Source organism: Pteropus alecto, unplaced genomic scaffold (genome assembly GCF_000325575.1).
Source record: "Pteropus alecto unplaced genomic scaffold, ASM32557v1 scaffold125, whole genome shotgun sequence".
Classification (NCBI taxonomy): Eukaryota; Metazoa; Chordata; class Mammalia; order Chiroptera; family Pteropodidae; genus Pteropus; species Pteropus alecto.
Window position 1 is genome coordinate 7,415,316 of NW_006436888.1, and position 17,181 is coordinate 7,432,496.

Below are 17,181 nucleotides of genomic sequence, written 5' to 3' on the forward strand. Positions count from 1 at the left end.
CCTCCGTTTCTCCCTCCTCCTCCCCCGCATCTCACCCGCACTACGAGGAGCACTGTATAAAGGAGTCAGGTCGTCCTGAGTTCCAATCCCCTCTCCCCATTCTGCTGCAAACCCGGCAGGATGAATCACCTAGGTGTCCTCATTTGCATAATGTTCTAATAATAAAAAAATAATAGTAATATCGACTGCTAGAGTTCTTCTGAAGACAGTATTCATCACAGTGCTTCGCGGATGCCTGCTGCATCCGCTGCGTTCACAGATCACAGCTCCAGCATCACTAGTATAGGGTTATGGGGCAGCATGTGGCACACGCGCTGGGCCTTACCTTGATGAGGCTTCCAGCCCTTAAATCTATTTTAAGAACTACAGAAAGTGACAAAATCCTTTTCCCAAAGTCCTCTGAGAAAGATCCCAATGGTAGTATGATGCTTCCAAGAAATGGTATGAAGTGCCATTAAGGCGGGGCGGGGATGGGAATTTTGCGTGAGCAAATATCAAATGATATCACAGAGTTCACAGAGTTGTGGTGGGGATTTCCCACGAGGCCCCGCCCCGGCTGAATCACTCAGCCGTCTCTGTTTGTCTACTAACCTTGCTCCCTCTGCAGAACGTAGAGGCTCTGAAGATCAAGGAGTGGAAAGTTGTCCACCAGCCCTGACATCTCATCTCAAGGTTTGTCTGTTTGGGGCAGACGGGGGAATCGAGATGGAGTGAGGATAGCAGCTTTGTTTTCTTTGTATTTTTCTAGCCTTTTTATTTTTCCTTCTAACATCTATTCCACAGCCCATTAAATAAAGATTAAGAGTGTAAAGAGATTTTTTTTTTTTACTCCTTAGTTTTGTTACTATACGAGCTTCAGATCTCAAAATGGGCAAGTACGTGTCTATTAAGAAAACAGTGTCAAAGAGTTGAGCAGAGAGGCATTGTAACGTTTTAGCAATTAGGTGTTGACATTTCCATATGCTGTTCAGATAAGTAGCAATAATGAGATATCTTCTCATTGAGCTGACCTATTAGAGGCCACTGACAGATTCTCTTTTTAAGGACTATATTTCAGGGGCAGCAAGTAACCAGCATTGTTGCAATCTGGATGCTAGTACTAAGTATTCATGAAAGTCCCCAAAAGTTCTTGCTATTGTTATTTCTGCATATTGGCAAAACACGCTGGAAAGCGCACCCTTGGACTTTGGCAAACGTTCATAAAGCTGTGCGCTTAATTGTGTAATTGTGTGTCTTATCATAAAGGTTTCTATGAATTTGCTATCTTTTACATAATATTCCTTTGCTAATTGTTCCTGAGAAACCTCAAGATCTGGTTTTGTGGAATTGTATTAATAATGGCTGAAATGAAGATAAGTCTGAATGGAGAAACCATCTCATCTTTGGAAATGTTCACTTTTTGCAGGGCGGTATTTGTGAAATGGCAACTTTGATTTAAACCCTTTTTTTTTTTTTTTTGGAATCTGCTTTGCTAGTGTCATATGTGTGCAAGGCTTCATCATGAGAAATGGTTATTGTGGCATAGTGGCTACTGTCCTGGTGGTCATGAATTTTGAGAGGATAAAGTCAATGCAGGATTCCTGTAGGAACTGTCCAGCTGGTAAGAACCAAATTGACATGTGTGTTTGATCTGTTCTGTTGAAAACATAGATCAGTTGGTCAGGGCTCTGTTTTAACGAGCTTTTATTCATTCATTTACAAATATTTCTTGGATGCTACATCTTAGCTGTGTGGACACAGCCATGTCACTTAATCTCTTGTGCCTCCGCTTTGTCATCTAGGGGTAATAAGAGAACCTATTTCATAGAGTTGCTGGGAGGATCATATATGGGCTTATGACAGTGCTCATGGCGAGACCGCAATAAATATTAGTTTTGTATGAGAGGAGCTGAGCTCAAACTGGGGTACAGCAGGGAATAAACAGGGGTCAGCAAGGGGAACAGAGTGGGGTAAGGCAGACACCTTTAAGTATTAGTGTACCAATCAATGAAGGACATCGGTCTCTTCTTGAATTCCGTCATATTGATCTCCTGGATCCATCAAGAGAAATCACTGTTTTATTCAATAGATAAAGGAAACTGTCTTCTTTCTGTGGATTGATTTGTTGCAGTATCTATACTTGGTTATTCTTAATTCTGTGATTACGCCAAGGGCAATCTTGCAAATGTGTAACTTTAAAAAGTCAGACTACAAAATAAAGTCTATCACCGTGACACCTGAAAAACTAATTGTCGTTTCACATTCTAGTTTTCTTGTAAACTTCACAATGCTTCGGGTGACGATAGCCCTTTGTCAAACACATGCAGCTGTGATCTACCCTTTTTAGGTACTTACTGTGTGAAAAACAAGATTCAGACTTGCAGTCGCTGTCCTTCAAATAGTTTCTCCAGCACAAGCGGACAAAAGGCCTGTGACATCTGCAGGTCGTGCGAAGGTATGATTTTGAAAGTGTATTCTTCACTCTGATACGTTTCAGGAAGACAAGCATGTATTCCCTAGTGTATTGATCTCTACTGAAAGTCTTACACGTCAGAGATGCCATTGCCTTTTGTCAATGGGCAGATACAGTTAAATAATTTACTGTGAGAGCGATTATTTGTGGAATGAGCTTTTTAAACATCAGAGGAAACCTCTATTTGACGAGAGAAAAATTTTCGTTAGCAAAATATAAAAGTCTTCTATTGGGATTTAAAAGCAAACTTAATACTCCAAGGTCACTGGGGACGTTATGAGTGAGTACGGTTTTTTATTGTAGAACATACATTTGCTTTCTAGATTTGGAGGTCGAGTGTAACATAATGCTGGGGGATTTTGTAGGTGTTTTCAGGACTAAGAAGGCGTGCTCCCCCACCAGCGACGCAGAGTGCGAGTGTGTCTCAGGATTCCACTGCCTGGGGACGGGATGCAGGATGTGTGAACAGGACTGTGAGCAAGGTCAAGAATTAGCCGAAGAGGGTAGGTGTGCTCTTCTTCAATCTAGTTCAAGTTTGCCATCTAGGCACAGGTCATCAGCTTAGGTCTTGGTCCTTTGAATATAGACGATGATATAAATTTGTAGAATCTTCAAGTAACAAGCAATGGATCCCTGAGTCAAGTATATGATATTTACAAACTATTTTTCAATCAGTAAAAATAATTTGAAATTACGGCATTTGTTATTCACCAGGATCATGCATTTTCATACTTTCTCTACATACAGATGCAATGCTGTGTACAATTAGGAAAAAACTTCAGTCTACTTAGGGTTTTGTTTCAGGAACTGCTGAACGATCTGTATAGATTGAATTAAGTTACTGACTTTATTATGTGATTATGTTCATCACAGGGAAAGTTACAAAACGATGCAAATTCTTCCTTTTTTACTATTGCTTTAATTTTTATGCAAGGTTGTAAAGACTGCTCCTTTGGGACATTTAATGATCAGAAAAATGGCATCTGTCGACCCTGGACAGAGTACGTATAATTTTCTTTTGCTTGCAAAATAAAGAATCTGGGTTAACTCTTTTAAAGACAAAGAATGTTATCATTGAAACGTTTTAAAAACCTATGAAATGCAGGCATAGAATCACATGCTGCAGGCAGTGTGGGGACAGTAGGAGGTAACAGTGCCTTGAAATGCAAAGTGGGCGTTTTCTCCCGAAATAGTGCCCAGGGCGTCCGGGCAGAGTTGCTGGGCAGACTTTGTCACTGTCTGCCCCAGCTGTTCCCCTGTTCCCTTCCAACCCTTTGCTGCCTCTAATCTTCCCTCTTTGATCGGCTCATCCTTAAGTCTTCAGTGCCAGCACTGAGAAGGATAAGAAGGTAAAGTCTGTGTCCTGCCCTCTAAAACGGAACATGAACTTGGGCAAACAAAGCCGTCATGGGTAGCAAAAAAGCCAACTGTGTACTTGGGAATATCCTTTTGACTTGCGACCCGGACCACAGCTACTCACGGTGTGATCTGGGGACAGGTGTGGGTCCAAGGACAGCTCGTTGTCTGTCCGCAGCAAGAACACTACAGGCATTAAGAATAAGCATTTAGGAACTTTTTTTTTTACCGCCTACAGCACCTGGTATTCCGAGGTGGTCTCCCATCCAAGTACTAACCGGGCCCGACCCCGCTTAGCTTCTGAGATCAGATGAGAGGGAGCACGTTCAGGGTGGTGTGGCCATAGGCATTTAGAAACTTTTAAGGCAAGTTTGCGGTCACTTGTGTCTGTCAGCTCCGATAATAAAAATTTAGGTCTTGCCTTTTAAATGCTGTTGTTCTTTTTTCATTCGATTTTCTTACTAGAAAATCATTTTTATTATTATTTTACAATTACATTCTTATTATGTGTTACAAAAGTATTGGTTCAGAATAGACTGGAAAGGGTTTTTTGTTTTGTTTTGAAAAGGTCTTTTGACATAAATCGTTTGGAGTGGTCAAATGAGTCTGAACGGAAAGTGGTATTGAACTTGGCTTTGGAGAATGGGTGGGTTTGGGTTATATAAAGGGGCAGGGGAAAGGGACATAAGGATAATGATGATGATGGTGATGGTGGTGATGGTGATGATGATGATGGTGATGGCGGTGATGATGATGGTGGTGATGGTGATGGTGGTGATGGCGATGGTGGTGATGGCGATGGTGGTGATTATGGTGGCTACCATTTATTGGGAGTGAATCAGGCACACGAAAGTGTCACAGGTCATTTTTTCACTCTTCATGACAGTCCTGGGAGTGCGTAGATCTTATTTTGCAGGTAAGAACCTGAGGTTTAGAGAGATTTCATAACTTGTCCAACGTCTTTCTGCAAAGGGACAGACCCACACATCTTTGTGACTAGGCCGCTTTATTCAGTGGAAAATGTTAATGTTTTTAATTAGATTTATCTGTACCTGCTTAATTATCTGAACTGTTTTCATTGGACTCCCTAAGCTGTTCTTTGGACGGGAAGTCTGTACTTGTGAATGGGACGAAGGAAAGAGATGTGGTGTGTGGACCAGCCTCGGCTGACTTCTCTCCAGGTACACCCTCCATTACCATGCCTGCCCCTGTGACACAGCTAGGTAGCTATTTTGTTGCTGTTAGATCAATGTGACTGTATCACAGCCATTCCCGTTGGAATCTAAATCACCCCGATACCTCGAGGTCTTACATCTCTGCCAACAACAGGTGCCTCCAGCATGTCCTCCCTTTTTTATCCTGACATCAAGGGACCCACCGATTTGGGGGGGTATTTGTCATTTAGTTTGTCACTTTGTCATGAACACATTAGTAAGCAGAGCAAGGCGAGGCTTGACCCAAAAAGATACTCTACCTTTGTAAAGCCAAGTAAAGGGGATTATGGAGCCTCATGTATTCTATATACAATGTAGAAAGGTCAACTAGAGATAGGCCAAAGCACTTAATTTTTGCGAGCCTCTGAGAAAACGATTAAGATTTTTTTTAAAAAAAGTTTTCTTAATGTGCAGGCAAGCTGACTAAGGTAGCTGGTTGGAGATGCCCAAAGTACCACTTCTTGGGATTAGGGGTTTACAGATGTGAATATAAATGTACGTCTACTTGCAAAACTGTACTGCTGCACGCATTTCTCCATCTGCTCTGTTTCAGAAGGTCGCACCCCGCCGATCATCGTCTCCTTCCTCACACTGATGTCGACGGCCGTGCTGTTCCTGGTGTTCTTCGCGCTTCGTTTCTCTGCTGTTAAACAGGGCAGAAAGAAATTCCTGTGTATACTCAAGCAACGTAAGACTAACGCAAATGTGTCAGATACGTGCTCTCTTGACAGTGCAGAAAAGTTTCACGTACCACTCATGGGGTTACGTTTTAGGGAACCGTCATACGTTATTAAAACCAGGCAACCGACGTTGGTGCGTTGTGTGTGAAGACTTGTGTATCATTTTAGCACGCGTGTAGATTGGCGTAGCTACCAGTACACCCCAAACACAGAACTATTCCATCACCACAAAGACCTCCCTCCTGGCAGACTTTCAAAGTCACATCACTCCCTGTCCCCTTATCATTCCTACCCCACAGCACCCATGAATCCGTTTTCTATCTTTACAATTTTGTCATTTCAAGAAGGTTATATAAAAGGAATCACACGCTATATAAATAGATCATAAATATGTGACCTTCGAGGCTGGCTTTTTTCCACTCAGCTCAGTGCTGTCAATCTGTCCGGGTCGCTGTGTGTTTCTGTAGTTCACCCTTTTTCATTGCTGACTAGTATTCCACGGTGTGGTTCTACCACAGTTTGTTTCGCCATTGAGGGACATTTTGGTAGTTTCCAGTTTTTGACGATTGCGTGTAAAGCTGCTGTGAATCATCAGGAACAGGTTTTGTGTGGACATAAATTTTCGTTTCTCTGAGATAAATGCCCAGCGGTCAGTTGCTAGTTCCCATGGTAAGTGTATGTTCAGTTTTTTAAGAAACCACCAAACTATTTTTCCAGGGGCTTGTACCGTTTAACATTCCACCAGCAACGTATGAGCGATCGAGCTTCTCCTCGCGCTTGCCTGTGTTTTTTTTTGCCACGATTTCTTCTTCCACGTGTTCTAATAGGTGTATGGTGACAGCTCCTTATGGTCTTACCTTGCCTTTCCCTAAAGGTTAGCCATCTTCCCATGTGCTTATTTTCCATCTGGCCATCTTCAGTGAAATATTCCTTCGTGTCTTTTGACCATTTTCCAATTGAATTATTTTGCTTGTTTTACTGTTGACTTTTGAGAGTTCTTTATATCTTCTATGAGTCCTTTGTCAGCTATGTGGTTGGCAAGTATTTCCTCCCAGTCTATAGCTCTCCTTTTCATCCTCTTCACAGGGCCTGTTACAGAGAAAAGGTTTTCCATTTCGATGAAATCCAATTTGTCTTTCTTTAATTTATGGAATCATGCCTAAGAAGGCTTCACCAAGTTCTAGGTCACAAAGATTTAGATTTTCTCCTATGTCGTCTTCTAAATGTTTTTCTTTTTCTTTTTAAAAGCTGTTTGCAAAAGCTATTTATTTATTTATTTATTTATTCATTCATTCATTCATTCATTCATTCATTAGGATTTATTTTTTTCTTCCCCGTCTACCTCCCCCCCTAAATGTTTTTCATTTAAACTTATGGCTCATTTTTTAGTTCAGTTGTATTAGGTGTGAGACATTTAGATTCAGATTTTTTTTTTTTTTGCCTCTGGATGCCCAATAATGGCTCAGCACCATTTGCTGAAAACAATATCCGTCCTCCATTGAACTGCTTCTGTGCCTTTGTCAAAAGTCGGCTGGCTATCCTTGTGTGGGGGTATTTCTGCCTTCTCTCTTCTGTACAACTGATTTATTCTTCTGCCAATACCACACAGTCTTGATTCCTGTAGCTATAGAAGAAGTCTTAAAACTAGGTGTTTAGAGTGATTCTTCCCACTTTATTCTTCTCTTTCAAAACTGCGTAGCTATTCTAGTTCCTTTGCATTTCCACGTAAATTTTGTGAGAATCTTATCTGTACCTACAAAAAGTCAGCTGAGATTCTGATAGCAATTATATTAAACCTGTATATCGATTTGAGGAGAACTGATGTGTTTACTATGTTATTTATTCCAATCTATGAACACCGTATGTCTCTCCATTTATTTATATTTTCTTTGATTTAGTTCATCAGCATTTTGTAGTTTTCATCGTACAAGCCCTGTGCATGTTTTGTTACATTTAGGCCTTAGCATTTAAATTTTTTAAACAACTGCAAATGGTATTGTATCCTAAACTTTGGTTTCCATGGGTTCATCGCAGTAGATAAGAATATAATTTTTTCGGAGATTAATTTTGTTTCTTGTGATTTTGCTGAACTCACTTATTAGTTCTAGGAGTATTTTGTACATTTCTTGGGATTTTCTATGTAGACCATGATGTCTTCTGCAAATACGGACACTTTTACTTTTTCTTTCTCTATCTGTATGCTTTTTATTTCTTTTTCTTGGTTTACTGTGGTGGCTAGGAATTCGAGAACTATGTTGAACGAGAGTGTTGAGTGTGGACACCCTTAAGTTGTTTTCAGTTTTAGGGTGAAAGCATTCAGTTTTTTACCAGTAAGTATGATGTGAACTGTAGATTTTTACTAGATCTTTATCAAGTTGAGGAAGTTCCTCCTCTATTTCTAGTTTTCTGAGAAAATTTTTAAGAATCATGAATGAATGTTAAATGTTGTCCAATGCCTCTTCTGCATCAATTGATGAGACCATGTGATTTTCTTCTTTATCCTGTTAAGATGATGGATTACGTGGATTCAGTTTTGAATATCGAACCAGTCTTGCATCCCTGGACTAAACTTCTCTTGCTCATAGTATATAACTCTTTTTATATGTTGCTGAATTCTCTTTGCTAATATTTTGTTAAGCATTTTTACAGCTACGTTCATGAGGGATATTGGTCTGTAGGTTTCCAGCACTGCCTTTGTCTGGTTGTAGTATCAGAGTAATATGGGCTGCATAAAATAAATTGGGACGTGACGTCCCATTGATCTTTCTGAATGTCTTGCCAGTTATTTCATAAATTCCTGGAGATAGTATAGTTGTTGGGTGTGGGTTATTTTTTGTAGTTACAAGCATGTAAAATTGGGAGAGGGCCTTTTGCTTTGTCAGGCTATTAAAAAACAAATGTTTGTTTAGGATTAAAAGTTGCTCAATGGAACAAAAATATTCACACTAATAGATAAAAGGAAACCTGGCGGCTAATGCATAAATCAGCTCCTTACTTACTAATAGATGGAAATAGTAGGAGTACCTTTAATATCTTGGTGCCACCGGCACATTGTTCACAAGAAACTCTCCAGCATGGAGTCTGAGTAACCCTCACTGAAACCGTAGCAATGTTTGGGACGTGACACATTTTATGCTATAGCAATTCATGCTTAAGTCTGACTTTAGCCATTGTAGAAAAGAAAGACTATGGTTCTTACAAAGTATCAAGACCCATCAAAGTATTTGGTAAAAAGAAACAAAATCCTAAATCAAAACATCCTGAGAAAAAGTTCACGCTTGCCCTTACCTCTCTTACTGATGTGTTCGTTGAAACCGAAGTGGAGAACGTTTGCTAGTTAGAGAGGTTCCGCGGCTGTGATTTCTGGAAAACGAACATTGAACGATAAACATCTCTTAATATCTTTTTAGCGTTTACGAAACAAGTACAAACCGCGCAAGAGGAAGACAGCTGCAGCTGCCGATTTCCAGAAGAAGAAGAAGGAGACTGCGGACTGTGAATACAGATCCCCAAAGCCGTTCGGATGCTGCTGAGAAGAATCAGAGGAGAAACAGAGCGATCCCACGACCGTCCTTCTAAACCAAAAGACGCGTCCTCCACAGCGCCCAGGATTCACCCCGACGCATTTCTTCCAAATGCTAATGAGTTAGCCTTTAAAAATGTACCACTTTTCACAGAACTGAAGACGAGACAGAGGTGGTGGTAAAAGGAACATTTTCTAGATACTGCTTGACAGGTTTGGGCTAGTTCTTTTGAAATCTAGAGAATTGTATTTTAAATTTAATCACGTAGACCGATAGTCCAGCTAAAGTTATAATCGAAATTAATTCGAGGTTTTGTGTGTGTGTGTGTGTGTGTGTGTGTGTGTGTGTGTGTGAGTGAGTGTGCACACTAATATGACACATGGCCATCAGCCACAAGGTGCAGGAAACATCCCCCAACCAAATTTTCCATTGGTTCAGTCATTTAACACAATGACCTCCTCTACCGTCAGGGGAGAATGACGACAGTGGCGAAGTTTTAGGTCAAGAGCAAAAACATCTCAGACCTTGAGGAAGTGTTTCGGAAAGAGTTCAAATGTCCTCGCATATGCTGTGGGCCTCTCCATCCTGGACTCTTCCGGCTTTGCCCTTCTCCCCTCCGAGCCAGGGCTGCTATGTTTTTTTGTTTTTTTGTTTTTGTTTTTTATTCTTAAATACTTTAAAAATAATATTTCATACATCTAAACTAATAAATGAAACAGGTATAAAGCAAAATCACAGAGCGAAGACCCATGAGCCACACCAGAGGGCTGGAGCGAGAGTTGCAGAATGCTCTTGGGTCATATCTGAGATGCCACGCATTTTCGTGTGGCTTTTGAGCTCAGGACGGATTTTACACATTTAAATGGTTTAAAGCAATCAAAAAAGGAAGCACATCTCATGGCATATACCATCATGTGAAACTCAAATTTCAGAGTCCATAAATGAAGTCTTACGAGAACACACAGCCACGCTTATTTATTTATAAATTATCAAAGGCAGCCCTTGCATTAAATAGTTGAGACGAGAGACTCTATGACCCATAAAGCCTAAAATATTTAATATCTGACCCTTTATAGGGTCAAAGTCAGGATCAGAGCATCTGTCCGGGTGTCGCTTCTCTCCTTCTTCTGCCCACCTTCCCACCCCACCTCCAGGCAACAAAAAAACTATCATTCCGCTTAAAAAGAAATCATTTATTACATAATTATGCACCCTAAAACTATTTTATTTCGTTCTGTTTGTTTTTCAGCTTTTTGAAAATGGTATTGTGCTGTGTGGAGACTTCTTTAACTTGCTTTAATGACCCCAAATTATATTTATAAGACTCATTTACATTGCTGTGTGTTGCTTAGAATGCATTTGTTTTAACTGCTGTATAATTTTGCAAATATACCGTAATTTATCAACTCATTTTCTGCCAAAGGACATGAGGGCTGTATCCAGGTTTTTTTCCAATTATGAACAGCATTGCTATGGATGCTCTTTTACGTGTTTCCTGGGTAAGAGGGTCTTTGGAGACATTTTCTTAGAGGGAAATTTCTGGATCGTAGGGCATATGAGTGTTCGACTTTATGAGCGAGTACCAAATCAGTTAGGATAAGCTCAATTATGCAGAAATAACAAATGACTCCCCAAATCTCAATAGATTACCACAAAACAACAGAGGTACATTTCTCGCTGTCATTACACAGCCATTGCAGGCTGCCTGTGGTCTGTCCCCTATGACTTCACTTGGGATTTGGGTAGAGAGAGCAGCTTCTACTTGGAACATTGGTCGTCTGGTGGCAAAGGGATGGATACGCGTTGCTCATACTCAGTTGGTTAGAGTCTAACCTTTAGAGTAAGTCATGCTACCACGCCGGGCGTTAATAGGGCATAAAGTGTCACCTTCGCACAGGGAGGGGCAGAAAATATTTCTAAACAATAAAAAGGCTACTCTGGCACCAAATTGCTTTCCAGAGCGGCCGTTGTAATTTCCGCTCTCATCAGCCAAGTCCAAGTGTTCCACTGACCCCATCCTTACTCCCTTCAGGCATCATCAGACTTAATTTTGCCCACCCTAATTGGTGTAAGATGGCAGCCCACAGTGGTCTTATTTTGCGTTTCCTTGATTCCTTATGAGTCTCTTGTCATTAAAGTCCTTTTAAAAAGCCATTTTTTTTGTGTGTGAAATGCTTGCTCATGATTTTTGCTCATTTTTAAAACTTGCTTGTTTGTCTTTTTCTTATCAATCCATGGAAACACTTTATCTATTCTAGATAACAATTGTTCGTCACTTATATGTGTTATAAATACAGGCTTTGTTTGTAATTTGTTTTTTTTCTCTTTTTAATTGTGTCTTTTGGGTAACAAGAGGGAGCGTGCTTAATTTAATTTGGTTGAATTTCCAACTCATCTGTTACATGGTTCACTTTTTTGTTTTTCCCTCATTGAAGAATTTTTTCCCTGCCCCAATATCATAAAGATATTGCTTCACATTTTATTCTAAATGTCTTAAGTTTCGTCTTTCATATTTAAGTCTACTCTATCAGGAATGATTGCTGTGAGTTAGTGATCCGATTTTGAGTATCATACATGGATCAGCACAGTTCAGTACCATTTATTTGATGATTCAGCTTTTCTTCCTGGATGGGTAGTGCTGCCTCTGACATTCATGCAGTTTCCATGTATTCTTAGGTCGGTTTCGGGCCCTCTATTCTGTGCTATTGGTCAATTTGCACTAGTTTTGTTACAGAAGCTTTGGAATAATTCTCGGTGCCTAGTAGGACAGGTTTTTAAGTCCTTCCATAAAGTTTTATACTATTTCTCCAGAAATTGTTTGTGCATTTTTGTTAGATTTCTAGGTCTCTTGTTGTTGTTTTTTTAGGTGGTTTTATTTGTTGTTGGAGTACAGAGGTGTAGTTGATTTGCTTATATTGCTTTATATAAGGCTTCTTGCTAACCTACTTTTCTATTGTTTCCAATAATATATATGTAGAATCTTTGCGGATTCTAGACATCATGTTATTTGCAATAACAACAGGTTCTTCCTTATCTAGTCCTTTGTATTTTATTCCTTTTGCTCAATGTACTGCTTGACTAATTGCCACAATCCCCAGTACAAAGTAGTCATCTGTTATTTTTATCGTATTTATGGGGGATAGTTTCAGGGTTTTTCGTTTGTTTCTTTGTTTGTAAATATATGATCGGGTTAAGAAGTTCCCTTCTATTCTCCCGTTCCTGGTTGTGAAGAGGTTTGGTTTTTATTTCTCAAATCTTAAATGAGTATTGCATTTTACCAAATGATTTTTCTTGGTGGGGGGAAGCATTTAGTTGCAGATGACGCAGCTGGTGGTTCTGTCATCTTTGACTTGGGTTTAAACTTTAGCAACATTCCAAGAAAATTGATACCTGAGACAAATGTAATGTAATCATAGGTGTTCCCGCCCTCTTCTTTAAAGGATGTATTTGCTTTTGCTTTGACGTATGACATAATCACAGGTGTTCAGAAAACATGTGCTTTTTTAATTGAACTAGATGAAGTAACTTCACTTGACTTTTCACCTTACGGACTTGGTTTTCTGGCAAGAATAAGAACTGTCATTAGTGCTACAATTCTTAAAAGTAGGAGGCAGAGCTTAGGGAGTTTCCCAGTGATACTTCAGAAACAGGGCTAGGTGTAACGTTCTTTTTTTTTTTTTTTTCATTCTTTTAAACCGCAACAGTATAAATTATAACACGGCTTCTCCTCCTGGCTTTGAACACCTGGTGTTTAACTCTCTATTGTCCCTTATCCACACACACAGAGGCGACGGTCATGCTCCAGAGGCTTAGGTCACCCGAGATAACTCCCCTCAACTCATTTGTCCCAGATCATAAGCCCAGAAAACCCAGTTTATTCTGCTTCTCTGACAGAGGCTGTGTTTATTACATAGAATGTATGATGTTTTTATCATAGCCGATTTTGGTATAATGTATAAAACTTATAAATGAAAAACACAGGAACTTGGAGTATGAGCCATCTTTCCCCCAAAACAGAAGTTAGCAAAGGAAGGCAAGCAAGGCAGAATAGAACGATCTTCTTTGGGAGTTAATTTAGGAAATCCAAACGTTAAGCTTAGTAGACACGAATGTAAATTTCTATGATCCAAATAAAAAACACACTTTGGGCATGGTTTTCTAAAAGCCTAAAAACAAGCTTAGGTTACTTCTGAAACAAATTTTGATTTTCTTCTCTAGTGGAAGATGTCACGCTGATGGAAACTTTTGATATGAGGGGTGTCGGGCTACTCAAGTGGGTGTCTGTCTTCCTGCCTGCAGGGTAAAGCTTTCCACTTGTGGGCGGGACCCACACATGGACCACAGTTGGGGTGACTTTGTGTGGTCTGTGTGTGGCTAGAAGAACGAGCATGACCTATGGGTTTTTTTTTTTTTTAAGACTGCTTAATAAAACACAAATCTATCATTTTCACAGAAAAAAAAAAAAGAATATCCTAGAAAAAAGATAGCTTATTTTTTAAAAAATGTCATTGTATGATGTGGCGTCAAATCATAAATGTTGATAACGAAATAACGGGCCAAGCTTTGTAAACGCTGGTAACATTAGTGTCAAGTTGTGTACGAGATTTAGAATTTGGGATTTGTTTTGCTCCCACCGAATGTCTTATTAGTCACATAAAGACGAATGCTGTTTTTATATTAATATTGATTCTGATAGCTGTATTTCAAATTAATAGTCATCGAAGCCTTTCAAACGTGTATTTTACAAATTCATCGACGAGGCTGACTCTGGCAGATCCATTAAAGGGTTTGATTGTGAACTACGAAAGACTCCTTCATTGCACTGCGAGCTCTGCCCTAGGCACCATGCGAGGACACAAAGATAGAAGACCCACCTGCCACCAGATGGCTTTGAGTCCGGAAGACTGACAAGTACAACCTGATAAGAGACACAATGTTACCAGGACCTACTGTGTGCCAGGAATGGACTGTGAAACAGGAGGTGAGGGTGCTGCCTCCTAGACCCTCCGGGCTGGTGAAGGGACAGCTGCGCAAGCGTCAGGGAGCCTGTGAGCTGGGTGGGGAGCATGCTCTGGACGTGGTGGGGCGCGGGGCTTCCTGGGGATGAGCAGGACATACTTGCTTAGGTGGTATGTTTCCCAGAAGGAGCAAAGATCCCAGACAAATGGGAGGGGGCGGGGCTGGGATGGAGGGCGATGACGCCTCCCCGTCAGCAGGGGCTAGATATCCAGCTTTTCTGAACTAAGCTAAGAAGCTGGGATTTTATACTGTGGATGCTGACTGGGAAGCCAGGGAAGATATTTGACTGGATTTCCATCTGAGAACGATCTCCCTGACTACAGTGAGGAGAGTGGATTAAAGAGATTGGGCTCACTTCCAGGTGAGAGACAGATAAGGTACCTGGCTGGGGCAGCTGGAGGGCAGTGGTGCCACCCGCAGAGCTAAGACCCTGGAGGAGGAAGGGGTCAATGCAGGACCCTGTGGGGTGTCCCAGGGGAGGGGCCACATGGTGGGGCGAGATGAGGGACAGGGGGAAAGTGGCCTGAAAAGAGGCTCAGGGCAGGGTCTCCAGAATCCAGCAGATGAGAGGCAGAACCATCAAAGGCTACCAAGAAGCTGGAGAGGTGACATAGATACACTAGGTTCAGCAATAAGGCAATCACCTTAATGAGAGCCCTTTCAGGGCCACGTTAACCTTGAAAGCCAGCCTGTGGGAGCCTAGGAACACAGGGGAAGTGACAGCGAGTATCCTCAAGCCTTTTAAAAGTGAGACAGTGAAGGATAGGAGATGGTGTGGGAACTGTGGGGGCCACATGGGGTCTCGGGGTATGGTCATCAGAGGAAATATGGACGCCCAGCTAAATGTGAACTGCAGACAAGCAATGAATAATTTCTCAGTATAAATAGGTCCCATGCAATATTTGGGATATGCTTTTGTTAGAAATTATCTGTTGTTTTTTTTTTTTGAAATTTGAATTTGCCTGACCGTCCCTTAGTTTTGTTTGCTAAATTTGGCAAACCTAGTTAAGGAGAAGTTTTTGGTTCTCTTTTGAGTGGAGAGACTTGAGCAAGGTGACTTCTGGATTTTAAAGACTAGAACGGGATCGTGAGGAGGCGGGGCCGGGTGCCCAGAACTAGGATGAAGTGCCGGGCTTAATGAGAGGGTGGGGCCCGATGATCGCAGATGCAGGTAGGCTCCTGGGCTTGATGGAGGGAAGGAGGAAAGGAGAGGGGTGTCTGCCAGAATGTTCTCTGGGGTCCTCTGCGGGCATGGGGGCGGAGGGGAGGCTGGAGGATGGGAGAAGAGAGAACTCCTATTGGAGGCTTGGAGAGCTCATTCTGGGTGAGCCCTTGACCCTGCAGGGATGAGTGCAGGTCCACCATGGGGCTGGGTTCCTACCAGGGCTCAGAAGAGCCCCAGCGGACTGTCCCTGGGGCTGGGATTTTCCAGGAGGAAGTGACAGAAGGTCAGTGGGATGAGGAAGTTGAAGATATTGGCAAGAGAGTGACCAAAGGATTCAAAGTTCAGATTCACACATTAATTCTGTACTTATTATAGAGGCCATTTTAATACACTATTCAGTCTTTCTGAAGAGAGGTTACTGAAAACACTTACACGCACAGGGTGATGACAGGGCACCAGCAGCCCGCAGCCTTTTCTAGGGAATGAGAATTTCAAGGGGGCAACGGACATCAGCAAGAGGAAGACGTCAGCTGACATGTGCTTCCTCCCTCACTTCCTCCCTTCACCTCCCACCCTGCCCCCATCCCTGTGGGACAGAAGAGGCACAGAGCCTTTGATACCAGAAAATGGCCTTGACAATGACAAAGAAAGGGCTACACAGCCTGTTTTCTACATTGTATCCTGGAGAGAATTCACTGTAACCAGATGCTCTCATCATGGCCTGACACCACATTGTATAATTATTCTTTCTTTATTGTCTGCCAACCACTGAGAGCAGGGGTTTGATTGTCTGCTGTAAGTGCCAATAATTATGGGTTGAGTGAGTGAATAAATGAATGGGATCAAGAAGGCTCACCAGCAGCCAGTATGGAAGAGACAACTTCTCAGACACAGAGAGGGAAGAGGAGGTGGCATGTGACCAGCACATGCTGGCTATTTAAGAAATCCTGGATTGTACTTTTTCAAGATTACTTTTCACTACAGTATTGTTTTTAATTAAAAGTGTATAACACACCAGCATCCACTGAAAACTCCTTTATCTGATTAATAAGGCAATCTGAGGCCATAGAGTGTTGAGTTAAGTTCATGGGCACTGGACCCAGTTGGATTACTGCCACCACTCCTTTGTGGCTGAGTTTACAGAATTCTCTAAGCTTCGTCCTCTACAGAACGACATGGGGCCACAGTGTCCCTCACAAAGCAAGCACTCAAGAGATGATCATATATTCTTATTAAATAAACATAAACAACATGTTTAGCCACGCTCGGTGCAATAACACTCGCTTCTGTTAAGTAATTTAATATTTCCGATTGCAACATAACTCATAGGACTTATAATCACACACTCGGCAATTGTGGGATTTCCAGACACAGACGCTAGCTGGTTTGGTTCTAAGAGCCCCCAAGAAGCCAGCCCCGGCAAAGCTGTTGGAAGTGGGGATGCGAGCTCACCTGCTGTGCGACCGCAGTCTGTTCAAACAGGCTGTTTTCCATCCCTTTTCATTCACCGAAAAAAAAAACACAGAAAGTTGAAATTAGCGTGGACTTCCCATAAAACATTCCCTGTATTCGACTTTACAAATTCGTCCTGCATATGTCTGACAATGAAACAGTATTCTCTTACTTTCGAAAGACAGATTCCCACATGGCTTGTGTAATGTTCATGAATAATAATGTTTTGAAAAAAAAAATTACACTATACTATCCTTACTCCCGTGCCATGAAAACACTGTTTGAAGAACATGGTTTTAAAAGTAGAATTTCACTTCTG

The 17,181-nt window shown here is 41.4% G+C and overlaps 1 protein-coding gene and 1 pseudogene across 1 annotated transcript; one reads left to right on the forward strand and one right to left on the reverse strand.

Annotated features, from left to right (window-relative positions):
- Positions 1-609: 609 nt before the first annotated feature.
- Positions 610-10,379, forward strand: TNFRSF9 (TNF receptor superfamily member 9). The gene is made up of 8 exons (XM_006914389.2): positions 610-672; positions 1,476-1,600; positions 2,327-2,434; positions 2,818-2,955; positions 3,387-3,453; positions 4,901-4,989; positions 5,576-5,710; positions 9,113-10,379. The coding sequence occupies exons 2-8, from the start codon at positions 1,501-1,503 to the stop codon at positions 9,199-9,201; spliced, it is 726 nt and encodes a 241-aa protein (XP_006914451.1). The 5' UTR covers positions 610-672; positions 1,476-1,500; the 3' UTR covers positions 9,202-10,379.
- On the reverse strand, positions 4,038-4,156 carry LOC112481860 (annotated as a pseudogene).
- Positions 10,380-17,181: the final 6,802 nt, after the last annotated feature.

What these genes read in the sequence shown, in the direction of transcription:
- TNFRSF9 (XM_006914389.2), top strand. Translation starts at nt 1,501, where the DNA reads ATGAGAAATGGTTATTGTGGCATAGTGGCTACTGTCCTGGTGGTCATG. An exon ending in CATCTGCAGGTCGTGCGAAG is followed by an intron (nt 2,435 to 2,817) that starts GTATGATTTTGA and finishes GGGATTTTGTAG; the next exon opens with GTGTTTTCAGGACTAAGAAG. An exon ending in CTCGGCTGACTTCTCTCCAG is followed by an intron (nt 4,990 to 5,575) that starts GTACACCCTCCA and finishes GCTCTGTTTCAG; the next exon opens with AAGGTCGCACCCCGCCGATC.